The sequence below is a fragment of the Notolepis coatsorum genome (assembly GCF_963971535.1).
Source record: "Notolepis coatsorum genome assembly, chromosome: 3".
Lineage (NCBI taxonomy): Eukaryota > Metazoa > Chordata > Actinopteri > Aulopiformes > Paralepididae > Notolepis > Notolepis coatsorum.
In genome coordinates this window covers 200740686-200758676 of record NC_140167.1, presented here as the reverse complement: position 1 = coordinate 200758676, position 17991 = coordinate 200740686, and the positions used below count along the sequence as shown (strand labels likewise).

Below are 17991 nucleotides of genomic sequence, written 5' to 3'. Positions count from 1 at the left end.
ACGCTGATTATTTAGCGTCAACGCTGGCTTCAACAATGGAGGATATTATTCTCTGCGGGACTAATATTATTCTATGACAGCCCCGCCCCCATTCGCTAACCAACCAATCACTGCTACGCAATATCAACGGTTGTTCAGATTAGATTCTGGGGACATGTACGCAACGTCCAAGCAACACAGTCTACAAGACCCTCTAAAACAACCGCGCTGAAATCGCGCCGATGTTGTGTTGCAGTTGCTCTGAAGTTTCTGTAGCATGCAGAGGCCTTTAGACCAGGGGTTCCCAAACTTTTCAGGCCGGGGCCCAGAAAATAAGGCGTCAGAGAGCCGCGGCCCAATGCACATCGTCTGGCTTTTTTATTTTATTTTTTTGCCAGGCGACCGATTTTTTAAGCCAAATATCACTTCAATCCTATTAAGTTAGTTCAAGTTAGTTATTCATTTATATGTGCTATTTATGAGAGGGCTAACTTGTTGCAAAATAATAATGATAATAATAATAGCCTCATTAAAATACTATTGTTGCTTCGGTTGTTTTCAGCGTTTTATGTGCATAATCTGTTATTTAGTTTGAAATGTTCGTTGAAATAAGTAGATTTTTAGTTTTTGTTTATTTATTAAGTTAATATAAAACCATATAGTCACATTTTAGAATACAATAGAATAGAATTTTTGAATACAACTAGAAACACTGTCCTGGCCTGCTTCTAAGTTCAGTGGCCTGACAAAAAAAAATTTAATAAAAAAATAAAAAATATAAAAAATAAAAAATAAAATAAATGTTTTTATTTATTTTTTTTTTATTTTTTTTTTAATTTTTTTTAAATCATCTCGCGGCCCATCCGTGGCTGCTCGCGGCCCACCTTTGGGTCGCGACCCCGACTTTGGGAACCACTGCTTTAGACAACAGTTCTGGGTCTGTTTTCAGTGGAAAATGTCAGGCTTAGTAGTCGAGTGTATGAGCAAAACTTGCCACTGAGGAAGGATTTAGTATGAAGCCATTTAACGGTTGAAAGTGGCCTGCTCCGCACCTACTGTACGTGGTCTGAGGAGCGATATTTGTTTTATTTCCTCCCCATTTGAAGCCCCCTCGGCGTGAAATGGCTCCGGCAGTAATCCCACCAGGCTGATGAGGAACGGTGTCTCCCCTCCCCCTCCCTCTGTCGATAGAGCTGCTGATTTAAACATTTGAAGGGGAGGTGTGATCAGCCAATTGATTAACTTTTCCACCTTTTTTGTTTTTGTGTGCCGAAATGAAACGTTTCAGTTTTTTCTCGAGAACGGAATTAAAGCATTGAGAGTGGCGACGTAGATTTGGCTCGGAACGTCGTATTCCAGTGTTATGAGGTTTGGTGTGTTTTAGATTTAGTTTAAGATTAAAGATTAGACTGGACTTGAAGACGTCTTTATTCTTAGCACACATTGCAACGTAGTCATGCAGCAACACACTGTGACATGTATTCTCTTTTGGGTCGCCGATAAACGTTTGCCTCTGTGCTCGACTCATCCCGTCATCGGTCCCCAAGGGCAGCCGGGAGCAGACATAGGTTGCGGCGTGGGGCCGCTGCCGTCCGTCTTCGTCAGGGACACAACGGCGTTAGCGATCTGTTCCGCATGTTCTTCCATTGGGTTTATTTATTTTTCGGGAGGGGAAACCCTTGCGATCACCGGGGGAGAACATGCTAAAATGACCCAGGACCTTCTTGCTGTGAGGCGACCGTGTTGACCACTACACCACCGTGCCACATACGTCCACTTCTTGCGTCTGTATGTATGGTGTTCTGAGGTGTCTCTTCACCGACCAAAACACCTGTGATTCCTACAAGCCGTTCGACCCAAAGCCGCGCCGTCGGGAAGATTTACAGCGTCTGTTCCGAGTCCCTTGCGGTCTTTTCCAATATGTTCAATAATGTAGATGGAGCCAAATTGCTCACTTTCTCCTGGTCTCGTGTTAGTGCTACAAGCCTGGCCCTGTGTAGCTGATTTAAAGCTCTTAACATCACCAACTGGCAAACAGATCCTCTTAGCTCACTCCATGTCCCTTCAGATACTGTATGTAAGAACATGGCAACAGCCTCATAAGGTTTCCTGCTTCCAGTTTACGTCGGTAGAGCATAGAGAGCAACCAGGGAAATAACAACCAGGGCAGGGATTATATTTTTTTCTTTTACTTTCTATGATATTGTACTCTATGCCGAAATCCTTCATGTGGCATCTTTAAGAACTCTACCTTTACTCTACTATACTATATGTATATATATATATATATCAGTGGAGGCTGCTGACCAAATTTTTAGGTGAAGTACAAATTATTATATTATATATTAAATTATATTTTTAAAACATCCCCCACTGTGTCAGTGGTCAGTGGACACGGATGAAAACATATTAACATTAGGTGACAGCGGACCTGACCAGATGAAAACATATTAGGTGACAGCGCACCTGACCGGACTGTTTTGACTGTGTGCAATGCAGCAATCTCTGATTGGATTTGAAGGTTGTCAATCATTCAACCCGTGTTCGTGGGTCGCTGAGGCAAATCTGCACAGGCAGTGCTTAGATGACTCAAATAGCCTATTTTGATTGGATTATAGAATGAAAAGAACTGTCTGTGCACTGTGTGCAGTGCTAGTTTCACTTAGTGATTGACAGCTAGCCATGACTGACTGCAGCCCTGACCAAAGAGCTCAGAGCTGTCACTTTTGGCCATGTTTGAAGATTTTTTTTTTCACTGGCATTTTTTTTACAGAGGAAAACATTTCTAATAAAAAAAAAAAATTATTAAAAAAATAAATAATATATATATATATATATATATATATATATATATATATATATATATATATATATATATATATATATATAAATTAATAATAATTATGAATGGGCGGCTACGTGGCGTAGTGGGCAAGGCGCTCGCCACGAAATGCTGACATGCCGACATTTGCTTTCAGTTTAGCTGGTCGTCCGTACTAATACACATTGGCCGTATTAGGGGGTGGGAAACTGATGGGTGGGGATCGGGCGTTGTGGACAGCGACTCCTACAGGTCGGTTGGTGTGCCTGCGCAGTAGAATCAGGAAGTGTCGGGGGCAGCGTGAGCCTCCCACGCGTTACTCCTCGCCACTGAGAGATCGAGCTGCGCAGGTGAAAAGATGCAACTGCTGTTACCTCAAGTACCGGAGGGGACTTGTGCTATGTATGACTTAGTCCACATTGCAGCCGGCTTGTGGGAGGCAAGAAACAGCGTTCGTGACAGGGGAGGGTTGAATTGGATGATACGAAATTGGGATGGGAGAAAAATATAGAAAATGGGAGAAAAAGTGGATAAAAAAAAAAAACGTGTTGTCATAGAGAATCCTCCACTGATATATATATATATTAGGGCTGTCCCCGACTAAGGATTTGGATGGTCGACTATGATTGGCCAAAATTTGCCGTTAGTCGACAACCAAAAAAAAAAGTATAATAAAAAAAACAATTTATTTTTAATTTTTTATCATTCCATTTTGGCTGTGGGGGGTGCTTAATGTCTGAAGGAGTCGACTGAAGGCTTCTTGTCCTCTGCAAAAGCATGCAATTGGTCCACTGATGGATACATCTTGATATTTGTCTAGTCTAGTGTGTTCATTAGACGGGTGAAATCCTCTTTCAGTGCCTCTGTGCCTGTTTTCGTAGGCACTTTCAAAACTTCACGACGAGGTAAACAAACTCCAGACAGCTAATGTTGACGCTGCCATTTTGGTTCTGGGTGATTTCAACAGCGCGCGTCTTAAAAAGGTGTTGCCGAATTTCTATCAGCATGTGACCTGTCCCACCAGAGGCGAGAACATATTAGACCATGTATACTCGCAATTTAAGAATGGGTACAAGTCACAGGCTCTTAGTCCATTCGGTAAAAGCGATCACGCCGCCATCTTCCTTTTGCCAAAGTACAAACAAAGTCTCAAGCGAACGCCGGTGGTCTCGCGAGAGGTTAAGCGTTGGGCCGTGACGTCAGAGGAGTCACTCCAAGCTGCACTTGGATGCACAGACTGGAGTGTATTCCGTGATAACACAGCCAATATTAACGAATACACCGAAACGGTGATTGACTGTCTGTACTCTGGTAGAAGAAACAATCCCCTCCACCAAAATTAAAATCTACCCAAATCAAAAGCCCTGGGTAGACAAATCCGTCCGTGAGGCTCTGAAAGTGCGCACATCAGCATACAACACCGGGCTGGTAACAGGCAACATGGAAGAACACAAGATGGCAAGATACAACGTCAGGAGAGCAGTAATAGAGGCAAAACGGCGTTACAGGGATAAAGTTGAACTTCAGTTTGAACAGGCTGACTCTAGAGGCATGTGGCAGGGCCTCAGAACAATGACAGACTACAAAGGCACCCCCCTCAAACTGAACAGTGACATCTCCTTAGCAAATGATCTCAATTCCTTCTATGCGAGGTTTGAGGCTGTGAATAACAACACCAGCCTACAAACCATGGCAATGGGGGGGGGGGGGGGTCTGCTGATGGAGACTCAGTGTTCAGGGTAACAGAGCATGAGGTGAGGCGGATCTTTAAAAAAGTGAATATCAGGAAGGCAGCAGGACCGGACGGCATCCCCGGCCGCGTCCTAAAAGTCTGTGCCGACCAACTGGCCCCGGTATTCACTGACATCTTCAACCTGTCCTTGGAACAGGCTGTCATCCCCACCTGTCTGAAGAAGTCCACCATCATCCCTGTACCCAAAAAATCTACGCCCGCTTGCCTCAACGACTACCGCCCTGTAGCCCTCACCTCCATAGCCATGAAGTGCTTTGAGAAGCTAGTGAAGGGCTACATCTGTTCCTCCCTCCCCATCAACCTGGACCCTCTGCAATTTGCATATCGCCCCAACAGGTCCACGGAGGACGCCATAGCCCATGTGCTGCACACAGCAGCATCACACCTGGACAAGAGGCAGGGGAACTATGTGAGAATGCTGTTCATCGACTACAGCTCAGCATTCAATACCATAGTCCCCTCCAAACTCATAGCCAAGCTCAGGGACCTGGGCTTGAACTATGACCTGTGCCAGTGGGTCTTGGACTTCCTGACGGGCAGACCCCAGGTGGTAAGAGCCGGCAACTGCACCTCCTCATCCATCACGCTCAACATAGGGGCCCCCCAGGGCTGTGTTCTGAGCCCCCTCCTCTACTCCCTGTACACACATGACTGCGTAGCACAGCGGAACAACAACACCATCATCAAATTTGCTGATGACACAGTAGTGGTGGGCCTGATCTCTGCCAACGACGAAAGGGCCTACCTGGAAGAGGTAGAGAACCTGTCACAGTGGTGTCAGGAGAACTGCCTCTCCCTGAACGTTAGCAAAACAAAAGAGATGATTGTGGACTTCAGGAGGTCGGGGGTCAAGGACTACAGCCCCCTCAGCATCGACGGGGCACCGGTTGAGAGAGTGAACAGTTTCAAGTACCTCGGAGCCCACATATCCGAGGACTTGACATGGACCACACACATTGACAGTGTTGTGAAGAAGGCACGACAACGCCTCTACTTCCTCAGGCGCCTAAGGAAGTTCCAAGTCAGTCAGAAGATCCTTAGGAACTTCTACTCATGTACAATAGAGAGCATCCTGACCGGCAACATCACCTCCTGGTTTGGGAATAGCACTGCACAAGACCGTAGCAGACTACAAAGAGTGACACGTTCAGCCGAACGCACAATTGGAGGGGGGCTTCCCACCCTCCAGAACATTTACAACAAGCGGTGCAAGGGGAAGGCTAAGAGAATTATTAAGGACTCGAGCCACCCGAACAACTGCCTCTTTGAACTGCTGCGGTCAGGCAAGCGATACCGGAGTCTTAAGGCGAGCACAGAAAGACTCAGAAGAAGCTTCTATCCCCAGGCCATCAGGCTGCTAAACGAACAATAATCACTATGCAACAACCATCAAATGCACACAGCACACACACCCACACGCACACACTCACTCAAACAAACAACACACTGCAGCACCCACTCTCCACACTTTAGATCACACAAACACACTTACACTTTATATTTATTGATAAAGGATTTGCACTACAACTCGTACACCTACTGTGAATTGTACCTAAATTGCACCTCGTCCCATTTCTCCATTTCTGCCTTGCACTATATAGTATTGTATATTAGTACACTGCACAGTATTGTATATTGTATGGTAACTACGTCTATTCTGCATCGAACATTGTACATATGTCTAAACTGAACACTGACCTCATTTTTTTTACTTCTAATTTTACTATGTTATTTTATCTCATACTTATCTTGTCTTGCACAGTCTCTGGAGCGCAACAGTAAGAAGCATTTTGTATAAAAGTATTCTGTACTTCTGTATGACAACTATTAAAGAAACTTGAAACTTGAAACTTGAGTTAGCCTCTGGTATGCGCGGCATTAGCGTTAGCCCCGCTTCTAGGCCTCTTTTCTTTTGGAAAGAATGATAAGAAAAATATATATATATTAATAATTTTAATATTTTTTTTTAATATATATTCTACTAAGAGGTTGGCCAGTCGACTAATAGGGGTCAGCCCTAATATATATATATTATATTATAATATCAAAGTATAATATTATTTCAACACAGAAAAATCCTTTGTTTTACTCCACTACTACTATTTAATACCTGCCGTTCCAAGTTACTTTGAAAAGAAATATATATTCATCTGAGAAATATGATGATTTTGAAGGCGATGCACTTTGGAAGTTCAGATCCAGTCAGACCCCCCCCCCCCCAGACCCACAGTGCAGCCAGTACAACATGCTGCACACAGACTCCCCCCCCCCCCCCCCAGACCCACAGTACAACATGCTGCACACAGACTCCCCCCCCCCCCCCCCCAGACCCACAGTACAACATGCTGCACACAGACTCCCCCCCCCCCCCCCAGACCCACAGTACAACATGCTGCACACAGACTCCCCCCCCCCAGACCCACAGTGCAGCCAGTACAACATGCTGCACACAGACAGACCCACAGTGCAGCCAGTACAACATGCTGCACACAGACCCCCCCCCCCCCCCCCCCAGACCCACAGTGCAGCATGCTGCACACAGACCCCCCCCCCCCAGACCCACAGTACAGCCAGTACAACATGCTGCACACAGACCCCCCCCCCCCCCCAGACCCACAGTGCAGCCAGTACAACATGCTGCACACAGACCCCCCCCCCCCCCCCCAGACCCACAGTGCAGCCAGTACAACATGCTGCACACAGACCCCCCCCCCCAGACCCACAGTACAACATGCTGCACACAGACCCCCCCCCCCCCCAGACCCACAGTGCAGCCAGTACAACATGCTGCACACAGACAGACCCACAGTGCAGCCAGTACAACATGCTGCACACAGACCCCCCCCCAGACCCACAGTGCAGCATGCTGCACACAGACCCCCCCCCCCAGACCCACAGTACAGCCAGTACAACATGCTGCACACAGACCCCCCCCCCCCCCCCCAGACCCACAGTGCAGCATGCTGCACACAGACCCCCCCCCCCCCCCCCAGACCCACAGTGCAGCCAGTACAACATGCTGCACACAGACCCCCCCCCCCCCCCCCAGACCCACAGTACAACATGCTGCACACAGACCCCCCCCCCCCCCCCCCCAGTACAACATGCTGCACACAGACCCCCCCCCCCCCCCCCCACAGTACAACATGCTGCACACAGACCCCCCCCCCCCCCCCCCCCCCCCACAGTACTACATGCTGCACACAGACCCCCCCCCCCCCCACAGTACAACATGCTGCACACAGACCCCCCCCCCCCCCCCCACAGTACAACATGCTGCACACAGACCCCCCCCCCCCCCCCCCAGGTGGTCACTTGCTAGCAGGTCCACAAACTGCTGAGACGGCCGAGAGCTGCTACTCATGTGTGCAGGATGCGTCTATACTTCCCACTAGGGCTGGGCGATATGGAAAAAAATCATATCGCGATAACGATATGATAATGTTATCATATTTCTCGATATCGATAATTATCGATTTTTTTTTCTTTTTTTTATTTATTATTTTTTTTTTAACATATGTATGTTTATTTTGCAGCAATTCTTTGCTAGTTTATTTTCTATCTTTTGGCGCTTTTTTGGTGGACAAACCACCGCACATGTGCACTGTGACTCGTGACTGGAGTCTAGCTCTGCTAGCACACATAGCCTACTGTGTACAGACGGTTTCAAACTGTATTTTAAATTAGAAAGCAAACGAAATAAATGGACAAGAGAAAAAGAAATCTGAATTTGGTCAGTATTGTCATTTGGACGAGCAAAGCCATTACTTTAAGTTGCAGGCAAGAAACACAAGTCTGTCCACTGTCTCTGGTTTGAAAACTGCCCTGTTGCAGGTCGTTATCGTTATATCGCCCAGCCCTACTTCCCACAAGCAAGTTGTCCTTCCGCGTTGCTCTGATTGGCCACTGACGTTTCTGGTCATGACATGTGCGCCAATCGTGGGACGGCAAGTTCTGCCCCTATTTCCGTGTCTAACAGCCTGCAAACTACCTACCGCCTAGTTTATCACTGGTTAAGCTTAGGCGACTCTTTCGCAGTTGGTTAAGGTTAGAGTTTGGAATCAGGGCTGGCGTTCTATCGCCCTGCTCTAAGACAAACTCTAACCTTAACCAACTTCGAAAGAGGGCCTAAGCTTAACCGGCGAAAGAAATTGCCGTCCCACGATTGGTGCACATGTCACATGACCAGAAACGTCAGTGGCCAATCAGATTGCGCAAAAGGACAACTTGCTTGCGGGAAGTATAGACGCGTGCAGGATATCATCCCGACATCACGCTGTTATTATCCAAAAGCATTAATTAATCCATCTCTCATTTTGTGTTCTGTTCAGGCAGATCCCTCCTGCAAGCGGTTTGCTAGACAAAAAAAAAAGGCGGTTAGTTTCACCACGTTGAGAGGCGGCTAACGCTAGCTGTGTAGCCGGTTAGCTCCGCGATAGCTCCGTGCCCTGCATGGCCACACTGAGCTTTGAAGATCCAAAATGAGGCCTTGATGTGGAAACATCGCCTTGCTTCTTTGACTGTACTATATTCCACATTTAGTACAAGTCACGCCAAAACTCAATCAAAACGTTAGACTCCCGGATTGGACAGAACGCTTTTTAACAGCTGGGGGCGGCTTTTGTGTTAATGTTTTGTGATTGAAACAATACGTAGATGATGTACGTAGATGATGTACGTAAATGATGTACGTAAATGATGTATGTAGATGATGTGCCTAGATGCTACAGTATTGAATCAAGGATAGAACATCTCCTCACACTGTTGGTACATTATGTTGAGCTTTTACTTCTTATGCTTAAGAATATTGAGTAGCAAATACTTTATTACATTAAAAAAATAAACATAAAAGGAAGACTTACTATTGTACACACTTTCCCATCAGAATGGTGCTATAAGTAAGGGATTTGTTTACTATTTCACTCAGTGATAAGTGACGAGGCTTTTGGGAAACCCACCGCTGTGAATTCAAATAACACCTATTTGTACTCTCTACTAGATGTAGTGACTAGCAGCAAGCGATGCACTTTTGAACAAATGGGCGCAAGGTTGACCTCGGCTAATAATCCCGTCGGGCCATAATAGTATTTTTCCAAGAAAAGCTTTAGAGGAAAAAAAGGAAGGTTGATTGGAACGAAAATAACATTTAGCACGACCAGGGATAGTTTACAAGCCAATCGCTTTGGTATCCGTTGCCGTCGCTGACTCATTTTTACTGCTGTTTGTGCGTATGAGAGGGGGAGATGTGTGTGTAAAAGAGAAAGAGGGAGTTATTGTAGAAGGCTGTGGGCGGAAGTGCACCCACTGTCTAAGCCTCCCTTGGGGACACGAGAGATCCACCGTACATACATGGAAATCCCTCCGCTGTTCCCTTTTGTTGCTGGTCTCCCACTGTTTCTCTCTCATCTTTGCCCTCAGCGTCCCGATGCTCATTATTACCGCGGTCACGGTAGTAACTGGCGGGGCACACGCGCGCGCGCGTGAGAAACGAGTGTGTGAGCGTAAGGGATCCGCGAGTACACCCAGCGATCAGGAAAATAATATCCACCTGGCCTCGATCGATATAGGAGCACTGTAACCCCCGGTGATTTGTGGAGTGTTGAAAACCATCAGCGGCCGCGAAGCAGCGTGATTGAGTCCTCGGGAGTCGGAGGCGGTGAGAGGTCAGTGGCCACTGCGGGGGCAGTGAGGATGAGACCCCCCTGGTCCACTACTGACTGACAGCCACCTTGTGCGATGTGCCTTGAAGCAACTCAGGATCTTCTCCTCGGTGTGATCTTATGCATGTCACTGTGACTCTGTGTCTGTTTGACAAATGAAGGGTGAAGATGATGCGTCTCTTGTTGTAGGGCTGTACCGAATGCTTCGAAGCTTCGATCATAATGTTGACATTCGAATTCTAAATCAACATTCGAAATTTTTTTCTTTCTTTTTTCCCCCTGTCTATTCAATCTGTTTAAACCAATGGGGGTTTTCTTCACAGTTGCAGTTAAAGATTAGGCTACACTAATATTATAATATTATACTATAAGACGTCACCATCACTTTCATACCAACCGTGCCCTTATTGGATTATTTATGTTGACGAAACTGATAAAGAAAGTTGATTTAATAAAAGAAAAAGACTAATTTAATCAGATGAATCACTTTATTCAAATTGAGAATTTAGTTTGAAAAAAATTAAAAATATGATTTTTTTTTAATTATATATATATATAGACATTCAAAGCTTCGTTCGAATACTTCAATAGAAGCTTTGAATGTTAAAAAATGACATTCGGTACAGCCCTAGTCTCTTGTGTTTACTTGCTGGTACAACTTGTTTTTAATTTTTTATTTTTTATTTACACCACCTCAAGTGACCCATTCTATAAAAACCCAAGAAGAGACTGAACTTGTTCGCTCATTTTAGGAACATAAAGGCAAACATTTTAAATGTACGGTACTCAATTAACTGAAGTTTTTGTAGATTGTTTCTCCCATTTGAACTTTTTATTCCCATTGCCTTCCTATGGAGTTTTGTTTTTTTTATTTTGTTGTTGAGTTGTTGTTTGTGATCCTGTCAGTTACACCATTACCATTATGGATTGATAACAGTTAAAAAACATATTTCTATACTCATAATATACAGTAATAAGAGAATAATAAATAGAATACAATCACATAATAATATAATATAGAATATAAATCGAGTGCTACAGGGGTGGAAGGAATACAATAGCTTCACTACCGTAATTTTCGCACTATAAGCCGCACCTGACTATAAGCCGCAGCAGCTAAATTGAATGATGTGTACATATATAAGCCGCAGGTGTTTTTATTTTATTTTTTTTTATCTTTTTCCCCCTCCATTTTCCTCCGATTTTCCTCCCCATCCCAATGTTAGTCGTTATGCCAATTCCCAATCCCCTTCCTGGTCGCTGCGCACTTACCCCCCACAGTCAGATCATCTGGGAGAGTGGAGGCTACCACGTGCTTCCTCCGACACACGTCCAGCCAATCAACCGCTTCTTTTCACCTGGCAGCGCGGATCCTCCCTGAGAGGGTGTAGCGTGTGGGAGGATCACACTATCCCACTCAGGTCCTATCCGCGCTTAGCAGGCACCCCGACCGAACTGTAGGAGTCGCTGTTTACAACGACCCGGACCCACCCCTCCAGCTTCTCCCACCCTCTAATACAGCCAATTGTATTAGTGTGAACGGCCAGCCAAGCTGGTGACAACCCCGGAGCTGTGAGCTGGATTCGAACAGGCGAATCCAGCTCACAGCTCCGGGGTTGGTGACGAACGCAATCTCCGCTACGCCACCTAACCGCCTAAGCCGCAGGTGTTTTAATGTTTAATTACCATATGTAAGGGTTTGTGCACAGAGTGGATTGTCGGGAAAGAGATGGCTGTTTGAGGAAGCTCCCATTTATTAACATTTGTTTAAACAGTAACGGTAGCTAGCTACTAACGATAGCTACTTAGCCAACACTAGGTAGCTACTAACGTTAGCTCACGGAACGATAGAGCCAACACTAGGTAGCAATCGTCCCGGGAGCTAACGTCGGTACCTGGCTGGTTGCTGGCTAACTAACGTGGCTAATCGTCCCGGGAGCAAACGGCGCTGCCTGGCTGGTTGCTGGCTAACTAACATGGCTACTCGTCCCGGGAGCTAACGTCTCTGCCTGGCTGGTTGCTGGCTAACTAACATGGCTACTCGTCCCGGGAGCTAACGTCTCTGCCTGGCTGGTTGCTGGCTAACTAACGTGGCTAATCATCCCGGGAGCTAACGTCTCTGCCTGGCTGGTTGCTGCCAAACTAACGTGGCTAATCGTCCCGGGAGCTAACGTCTCTGCCTGGCTGGTTGCTGGCTAACTACCGTGGCTATTCGTCCCGGGAGCTAACGTCTCTGCCTGGCTGGTTGCTGCCAAACTAACGTGGCTAATCGTCCCGGGAGCTAACGTCTGGCTGGTTGCTGGCTATGCACTCGACTGTGAGGGGGAGGAGGAGGGCTCGACTGTGAGGCGGAGGAGGAGGGGCAAGGCGTGCACTGCTGCAGCAGATTTAGGAGCCTGATCTGACGGTAACAGAGCTGAGGGAGCAAGCCCAGTTAGCTGTAAAAATCCATAGATTAGCCGCACCGTTATATAAGCCGCAGGGTAGAAAAATGGGGAAAAAAGCCGCGGCTTATAGTCCAAAAAGTACGGTATACAGAATAGTCTTTACACAGTGAATTGTAAATATAAAACACTGTAGATTTTTAAAGACGTGGAAGTGCAGTGGATTCCGTTTTGATATTACATAATATCTCCACCGCTCTGGCGAATGAGCTCCATAGTGAAGAGGATGCAAGAAGATATCTTTATTTTTCAAGTTTTTTTTATACTGACTGTAGGGATGGGTACCGAATCCGGTACTTTTAAGGGTATCGACCGAATCACGTCGGTACTACAGCGTACCGATTCACGTGATAAATAAATAATTTGATGTTTGGATTTTTGTTTACAACTGAGGTAGGTAGATTACATTTGTTTAGACTAAAGTGCCTAAAAAGGTACCATTGGGTACCGGTATCAATTCACAGATCAAATCGGTTATAACCCAACCCTAACTAACTGCCAATGCCAGCAGGACGATGTTTCCCATGTGGCAAACAGGTGGGCTATTGCAGTGATTTGAGACCTGTTGGAAGACGGACAGTAATGAGTAAATAAAGGCTAGTCTGCCAGGGTCAAAAGTTGAAGAGCACTAAAGCGCACATAATTAATATCCTCATAACAAAAATACATAAATACAAATAAAAAGGGGGGGCTGCTAAGGGTTTTCAATTACCCAAGAAGGCTATCTTGATGGAACAGGGCTCTGTTAAAAGCATACCATAAAAATCATTCCATCGTTGACACATTAACCTCAATAAATTATGCTGAAGTTGTCGCACCTCTCTGCTTCCAGCACAGATGTAGTCAAGATAATGGGTTTGCAGAAGTGGACAATTTAAGTCTATGAAATGGATGGCCTGTCAAAGGGTGGCAGCAGCATCCTATACATACATCAGTACACACTAGACATCCATAAATACTCAACTCAAAAGGGAACAAAAATAATCCCCAATACACCAGATTATAAATGACTAGAACATCATCAATCACTATACAATTATACACACACAATGAATCCATACAATCATAACACAATGTAGGTTCCTAAATGTCCTAAGTTTCTGAATACTAAAGTTATCTGTGAGGTTATGCTATGCACTATTGTAAAGATTGAAAAACCTCAATCAATATCGGCACTACCATTCATCAATTATAAAGCTGTCAGTGACAGAGGTTGTGTTTTGCATTATTATAAATGATGGGAAACAACATTTTAATGAGTTAGAGAGTCTGGGTTGACCAATGTATAAAATCATCACATGGCAATTCGGAATTCTTAACTGTTACAAAAGGTGTCCCACAGGGTTCGGTGTTGGGGCCTGTACTTTTTACTGTCTACATTAATGAGCTAGTCTCTTCACTAACCGGTTGCCAAGCCCATTTGTATGCAGATGACACTATTCTTTACTGTATTGCGGATAGCCCGCTGGCTGCTACCGTCAACTTGCAGCTCGCCTTTAATTCATTGCAGGACACCCTTTCTCAGCTCAGGCGTGTCCTTAACTCGATGAAAACTAAATGTATGATATTCTCAAGAGCTAGAAATGTGGACTTTACTAAATGTCTCATATCTGCTATTGATGGCTCTTCTATAGAGAGCGTTACCGATTACAAATATCTTGGGCTATGGCTAGATGAGAAGCTCTCATTCAAAACTCATATTGACAGCCTCGCCTCCAAGCTTCGGCAGAAGGTTGGCTTTCTATTCCGAAACCGGTCTAGCTTCCCTTTGCTCAGTAGGAAGAGAGTTGTAGATGTGGTATTCTTGTCAGTATTGGACTATGGTGATGTTATCTATAGGCATGCAGCTGCATCTACATTGAAGTTGGACTCTGTATATCATTCCGCTATTAGATTTATCACTGGTGACAGTTATGATACTCACCACTGCATTCTTTATGAAAAGGTGGGCTGGCCCTCTCTTTCTCAGAGGCGCAGTTACCACTACTACTTGTTCATCTTCAAAGCCATTAGTGGTAAACACCCTCCTTATATATCATCCTTGCTGGATTGGAGTCTTGGTGCTTATCAGACCAGATCCAACAGCTGGCTTACTCTTAGGGTTCCACAAGCGCGTTCGTATCTGGGCAAGACGGCATTTTTTATTGATTCCCCCAACACATGGAACGCTCTTCAACAAACCCTAAAGTTAGAGGTCTTCCCATCTGCTTCTGCTTTTAAACATCTGGTGTTAAATCTCTGTTTGTCAAATTGCAATTGTTTTTAGTTTCTTCTATTATTTTTTTATATTTTCATTGTGTTGCTCATGTGTGTGTAAACTCGTCGTCATTGTAAATGAGGGAAACCTCAATGTCCTTCGAGTTAAAATAAAGGTTACAAACAAATAGTGAACGTTTGTTCATTGACAGAAAATGAGCGTTGTTCATTACGAGCAGCACACTTCTGATGAGTGGGGTTGTGTTTCTGATGGAGATTCCACCTGCGTCCGCCGGTCTGAGTGCTGAACACAGTCGGTCTGGCAGGTACTTCAGTGACTTGTACACTGTGTGGAGATCATTATTGCCTTGATGTGTCTTGTGTTCTGGGAGAAATGTTTTGTGTTCTCTCGTTAGGGCACATAGTTTGAATGGGAAACAGTTCTCCAGTTCACCAACCTTCCTCAGTTCACCAACCTTCCTCAGTTCACTAGTTCACCAACCTTCCTCAGTTCACTAGTTCACCAACCTTCCTCAGTTCACTAGTTCACCAACCTTCCTCAGTTCATTAGTTCACCAACCTTCCTCAGTTCACCAACCTTCCTCAGTTCACTAGTTCACCAACCTTCCTCAGTTCACCAACCTTCCTCAGTTCACTAGTTCACCAACCTTCCTCAGTTCACCAACCTTCCTCAGTTCACCAACCTTCAGTTCACCAACCTTCTCCAGTTCACCAACCTTCAGTTCACCAACCTTCCTCGGTTCACCAACCTTCTCCAGTTCACCAACCTTCCTCAGTTCACCAACCTTCAGTTCACCAACCTTCCTCAGTTCACCAACCTTCCTCAGTTCACCAACCTTCAGTTCACCAACCTTCCTCAGTTCACCAACCTTCAGTTCACCGACCTTCAGTTCACCGACCTTCAGTTCACCGACCTTCAGTTCACCAACCTTCCTCAGTTCACCAACCTTCAGTTCACCAACCTTCAGTTCACCAACCTTCCTTAGTTCACCAACCTTCAGATCACCAACCTTCAGTTCACCAACCTTCAGATCACCAACCTTCAGTTCACCAACCTTCAGTTCACCGACCTTCAGTTCACCAACCTTCTTCAGTTCACCAGCCTTCCTCAGTTCACCAACCTTCAGTTCACCAACCTTCCTCAGATCACCAGCCGTCCGCATGTGAAAATGGTGGTTGTTTTAGTATTGAGCAAAAGGCTATGTGAACCCATATACACCATCCTACTGTAAACAACGAGGACATGCGTGGGCAGAGTTCTACTTGCAGAGTCACAGCCCACTCGCACATCTTTTGGGGAGAGAGACTCCGGGGCTCCACTGCTCCAGGATCAGTTTGCATGAAAACCCTGCGACGTCCAACAATCTGTCTGTGCAAAGCGCTCTCATGTCTCTGGGGTCTCTTATTAACAGACGACGTTGACCAAAAAAACAGGTTAAAGGGACACTTCACCAAAAAACAATTCTGATTGAATATGGCCATACAGTGATGTCATCTGGGACATTGAGTCCTTGTGATAAGGTAGCAGTCCCTATAAGACAAGCTGTTGCTATGTTTTCATCATTGAGCCGTAATTAACACAAGGATGTCCCCGATGATATCACATAATCAAACATATCTCCTCTCAATAACTGTCGAACTAAATTAATGTTTTCATCCCAAAAATTCAAACTGTTTTTTGGATGTGTGTGAGATTATGTGCAACATAAATCAGCTGTGTTTTTTTTTGTCTTGATTTCCGGTGCATTTAATAAAACCCTTCCACTGCATCTCCATCAGAGTCGAGGAAAACACAGGATCTGTATCGCAAAGACTATTAGGTGCTTTTTTTTATTGAATGCATTTTTTTAATTGCACATTACACATTAAATCTTTTTTCAAAAAACACTTCAGATGTGAACTATCAACGAGCAACGCAGTGAGAATGAGACATGTCTGGCAGGTGCCGCAGCTTTTTCTAAGTCCAGAAATACAATACAATATGAGATTGGTCATCAGAGCTAAGTCCAATATGAAGTTTTCAAGTTTCAAGTTTCTTTAATAGTTGTCATACAGAAGTACAGAATACTTTTATACAAAATGCTTCTTACTGTTACGCTCCAGAGACTGTGCTAGACAAGATAAGTATGAAATAAAATAGTATAGCATGAAATATTCAAAGATATTGCTAAAATATATCCGTGTACAGTGACTATACCAATTATCTATCAATTCAACTGCAATATCTGTCCCCCAAGTAGGCACAATGATATTGTTTCTATTATCCTACAATACCTATGAAATATTATGTCAGTGTCATCTAATATTATATAATATATTCCATTATTTTTCCAGATATTTTAGGTATTTGCCATGGTATTGTTTTAGAACTGGTATCGGTATCAAAGTCAAGATTTTGGTATTGTCACAACACAACACTCTTGTAATATAACAGACACTTGCTGACCTGATCTCTGTCTCTCCCTCTCTCTCTCCCTCTCTCTCTCCCTCTGTCTCTCTCCGTCTCTCTCTCTATCTCTCTCTGACTCACTCTCTGCCTCTATCTCTTTCTGCTCCTCTCCCCTCTCTCTCTCTCTCTCTCTCTCTCTCTCTCTCTCTCTCTCTCTCTCTCTCTCTCTCTCTCTCTCTCTCTCCTCTCTATTCTCTCTCTATCTCTCCCCCCCCTCTCTCTCTCTCTCTCTCTCTCTCTCTCTCTCTCTCTCTCTCTCTCTCTCTCTCTCTCTCTCTCTCTCTCTCTCTCTCTCAGGTCCCGTCACCAACGCGCTCGTCATGCCCGCCCCGGCCAACATGTTTGTGCCCGACAGCAGACCAGCTGTCCCTCTGCCGCGCTTTAGCCGCCACCTGAACACCTCTGAGCAGGGCGAGGGCGTGGAGTCAGGAGGGGTCTGCCTGCGCCTGGGACTCAGCAAGGTTAGTCAGGAGGGGTCTGCCTGCGCCTGAGACTCAGCAAGGTTAGTCAGGAGGGGTCTGCCTGCGCCTCAGCAAGGTTAGTCAGGAGGGGTCTGCCTGCGCCTGGGCCTCAGCAAGGTTAGTCAGGAGGGGTCTGCCTGCGCCTGGGCCTCAGCAAGGTTAGTCAGGAGGGGTCTGCCTGCGCCTGGGCCTCAGCAAGGTTAGTCA

The 17991-nt window shown here is 45.4% G+C and overlaps 1 protein-coding gene across 1 annotated transcript in view; it reads left to right on the top strand.

The window, feature by feature from the left end:
* The window catches only part of wdr18 (WD repeat domain 18), a gene marked incomplete at its 5' end in the record, with an annotated part of 249754 nt that overhangs the window by 193075 nt on the left and 38688 nt on the right, over positions 1-17991 (top strand). The window contains one exon of the mRNA XM_084310819.1: positions 17621-17784. Within this exon, the coding sequence (XP_084166945.1) occupies positions 17621-17784 (164 nt within the window). The remainder of the gene's footprint in view (positions 1-17620; positions 17785-17991) is intronic.